The 3,621-nt window shown below is 48.7% G+C and overlaps 1 protein-coding gene across 1 annotated transcript in view; it reads right to left on the bottom strand.

Moving 5' to 3' along the window:
• The window catches only part of Smyd3 (SET and MYND domain containing 3), a 585,040-nt gene extending 582,612 nt beyond the window's left edge, over window positions 1–2,428 (bottom strand). The window contains exon 1 of the mRNA XM_031390983.1: window positions 2,180–2,428. Within this exon, the coding sequence (XP_031246843.1) occupies window positions 2,180–2,343 (164 nt within the window). The 5' untranslated portion in view covers window positions 2,344–2,428. The remainder of the gene's footprint in view (window positions 1–2,179) is intronic.
• Between the last annotated feature and the right edge of the window lie 1,193 nt (window positions 2,429–3,621).

Below are 3,621 nucleotides of genomic sequence, written 5' to 3' on the forward strand. Positions count from 1 at the left end.
GAGTTCCAGCCAGAACTACACAGAGAAACCCTGTCTCGAAAAACCAAAAAGAAAACAAATAGTTTACAAAATAATCCTGCCAGACACTCATATTACAAAATGAGAGCTATGTGTGCTCTGCATTAGGACACAAAAAATTCAACAACACAACACTTTCTTCTCACTTTATAGGTTTTTGGTTTTTTTTTTTTTTTTTTTTTTTTTTTTTGGTTTTTTCGAGACAGGATCTTGGCTGTCCTGGAACTCACTCTGTAGACCAGGCTGGCCTGAACTCAGAAATCCACCTCTCTCTGCCTCCCAAGTGCTGGGATTAAAGGTGTGTGCCATCACCGCCCGGCTTCTTCTCACTTTATAAGTAATGGTGAATAATAAATAAATAAATAAACTCCATGTACAAGAGAACAGGAAGGCTGGCGAGATGGCTCGGCGGGTAAGAGCACTGACTGCTCTTCCGAAGGAGATCTGACGCCCTCTTCTGGTGCTGCCTGAAGACAGCTACAGTGTACTTAGATATAATAATAAATAAATCTTGAGGCTGGAGCAAGTGGGACCGGCCGGGTAAAGCAGAGGTCCTGAATTCAAAAATCCCCAGCAACCACATGGTGGTTCACAACCATCAGTACAGCTACAGTGTACTCATATACATTTAATTAATTAACTTTAAAAAGAAAAAAAAAAGAACATCTCAGGTTGGAGAGATGGCTCAGTGGTTAAGAGCACTGGCTGCCCTTCCAGAGGACCCCGGTTCAAAAGACAATTCTCTGATCATTCCACTACTAATTTTTTTTCGTTGCTTATGATCAAATGCTTCTGTTCTACCCACTGAGCAACACAGCCTTCAAACTCTGTCTGCAAGGAGGCTTACGTCATCTTTGCCGCTTAATGCTACTACAGTAAGCAGTTAAGTTCCCTGCCATGGGGTGAGGTACACCTACATTCTAAATACCCTGCAAAGCTAAACACCTGGAGGAAGAGTCCTGCTTTCTCCTAGAGAAGGGGGCGTGGCATTCGAGGCGGAGTTTTGAACGGAGTAAATTGCTTTGACTCCACCAACTTCACGCTGGCTCTTTCCGCAACAAATCGCGTGCGTGCGTGTGCGTTGTCACTCCCATCACCACTTCCGAAGACAACAGAATGAATAAATATCATTATTATTTGCTAACTTTCAAATGCAAACCGGATGTCTTCAGTTATAAACCAAACACGAATAAAGTGGGAGCCGGGCGTTGGTAACGCCCAGACTTTAATCCCAGCAGCACTCTGCACGGATGCAGAAAGGCCAGCCTGGTCTACAGAGCAGCTACAGAGAAACCCTGTCTGAGGGGGCGGGGCCGGGGGGGCGAGGGGAGTATATACTGGAATGAAGGGCAAAGCTAGATTACTCCCCACCTCTAGCCCCCAAACTCAGAGTGATGGGTCTGGAGAAATAGTCAAGTACAAAATCCACCTACCTACCCACCTCAGAGTCCTTCTCCCAGTGCATGGTGGGAACCCGATGTGGGCTGACAGAAATACAAATCCTAGGAGTGCACGTGTATGTTACACAACTCTCTAAACAGTAAAGCACCTTCGGGCGACACTGTGCTTCCAGACTTCGAAACACCCGTCGCATAAACTGTTGCATCGACACAGAGGAGGTGGTGCGTTACATTTGTCCGCACAATCTCTAGAGGGCGAAGCGCGCCGCGAACCCCCCCGGAACCTACGCTCCTAGAGTATACTGTTGGCATCTCTGTATTTTGCTCTTATGTTTCGCGGCAATCCTCATTTGCTCCACTCCTTAGGGAGGTCTCATTCATCCTCCTAAACCCAAGCCACGTAAAATCCAGACCAGCAAAGTACACCATAAACACCAGGCTTCTCCCTCCTCCCGCAAGGCAGGTCAGGTTGGGCCTCAGTTCCGATCCTGACGAACACACCCCTACTCCTCCCCCAACCTACATCCCCTCCGATCCCTGACACTTCTGATTTCCACAACCGACGAAGCTCCTTGCACAGGGTACGAACGTTTTGTTCCCCAGCAAAAATTATCTGCCCCACGCTTCCCCTTCATCTGCACCACTGGCTCCCCTAGTTCCCACTGCAGCCTGGGGTGCTGCAGACACCCCACGGAGCTATGCCCACCAGGCCCATCGCCACCCGCGGAGCCACGCGCCCCGGGCTCCGGTTCCGTACGTACCCCAGGAGGCAGCGATCGCAGACGACGCCACGACTCCCCTTGCACACAGTGTAAGCCAAGGGATCGGAGCGGCAGAGCAGCTCCCCGGGCCGCAGTGGGGCCACGGCGCGCAGCCCGTTTCCCCGGTCGGCAGTCGTGAACTTTTCCACCTTCAGTGCCTCCATCCTTCCTCAGATCCACACCTCAGACCGGATCAGCGTCTCTCAGCTTGAGTCTCGTGTTTTCTGACTGCGCGCCTGCGTCCTGCGCTTGCGTACACCAGGGGGCGGAGACGAGCGCGCAGGTCCCGTGAGCATGCGCAGGAGGACCTACTACAGCTAAGGGTGGGATAGTGGATTTCCTCTCGAATTTTATTCTGCGATTTTTTTTTTATTTATTTTTTTATTTTTATTTTTTCATTGAGACGGAGTCTCGCTGTGTGTAGCAAAGACTGGTCTGGAACTCTCTTTATAAACCAAGGAGCCTCTCTATTTAGATCTCGAATTCACAGGATTCTGCCTGCCTCAGCCTCCTCGATTCTGGAATTCAAGATGCACTCCACCACGCCTAGCTTATTATGCAAATTGTAATGCATAGTGAAAAAATGATAGACCCCCACGGGTAGGGACACACACCTTTAATCTCAGCACTAGGGAAACAGAGGCAGGAATACCTCTGAGTTTAAGGCCAACCTGGTCTACAGAGTAAGTTCCAGGACAGCCAGGGCTACGCAGAGAAACCCTGTCTCCAAAAACCAAAAAAAAAAGAAAGAAAGGAAGGAAGGAAGGAAGGAAGGAAGGAAGGAAGGAAGGAAGGAAGGGTTAGCATCTGCAGCTTTGAACCACACCTTCTGTATATGTATAGGCCTATATTTTGGATAAGCCACTTCAGAGTTACATATGTTGAATCTTTTGAAAGCACATAGTCGTCAGGTCTTGAACTCAGAAACCCTTTATTCTCTACCTCTGAGTACTGGGACTAATGAGTATACAATTAACAAGCAAAGGTTACAAATTAAGAAGCACAAGTCGTGCCTAGGAGTGTCAGCATGTCCGACCAGTTCTCATGCTCAGACTAGACATCTAGATCAACCACAGACATTTGTTTAAAGACAGGGTCTATTATGTATCTCTAGATGTCCTGGAACTCTCTGTGTAGATCAGGCTGGCCTTGAACTCACAGAAATCCACCTGCCTCTGCCTGAGGGCTGAGGCTAAAAGTGTAAGTACTATCACAACTGCCCACTAAAGGCTCTTTCTTATACACACTTTGCCTCCTAGCAACCCAGCAAACCCAGTTTTGTTTTGTTTTTTCAAGAGAGGGTTTGTCTGTATTGCCAGTTTCCATTCTTTCTGCTGGCCCTCAGGAGGGCTTCGGTTCTGTTCCACACTGCCCCCCCATACCTGATCATGTTCCCGTTCCTGTCTCCTTTCCCACTCAGGTTCCTCCTTCCCTCTCCCCCC

This window comes from Mastomys coucha, unplaced genomic scaffold (genome assembly GCF_008632895.1).
Source record: "Mastomys coucha isolate ucsf_1 unplaced genomic scaffold, UCSF_Mcou_1 pScaffold1, whole genome shotgun sequence".
Classification (NCBI taxonomy): Eukaryota; Metazoa; Chordata; class Mammalia; order Rodentia; family Muridae; genus Mastomys; species Mastomys coucha.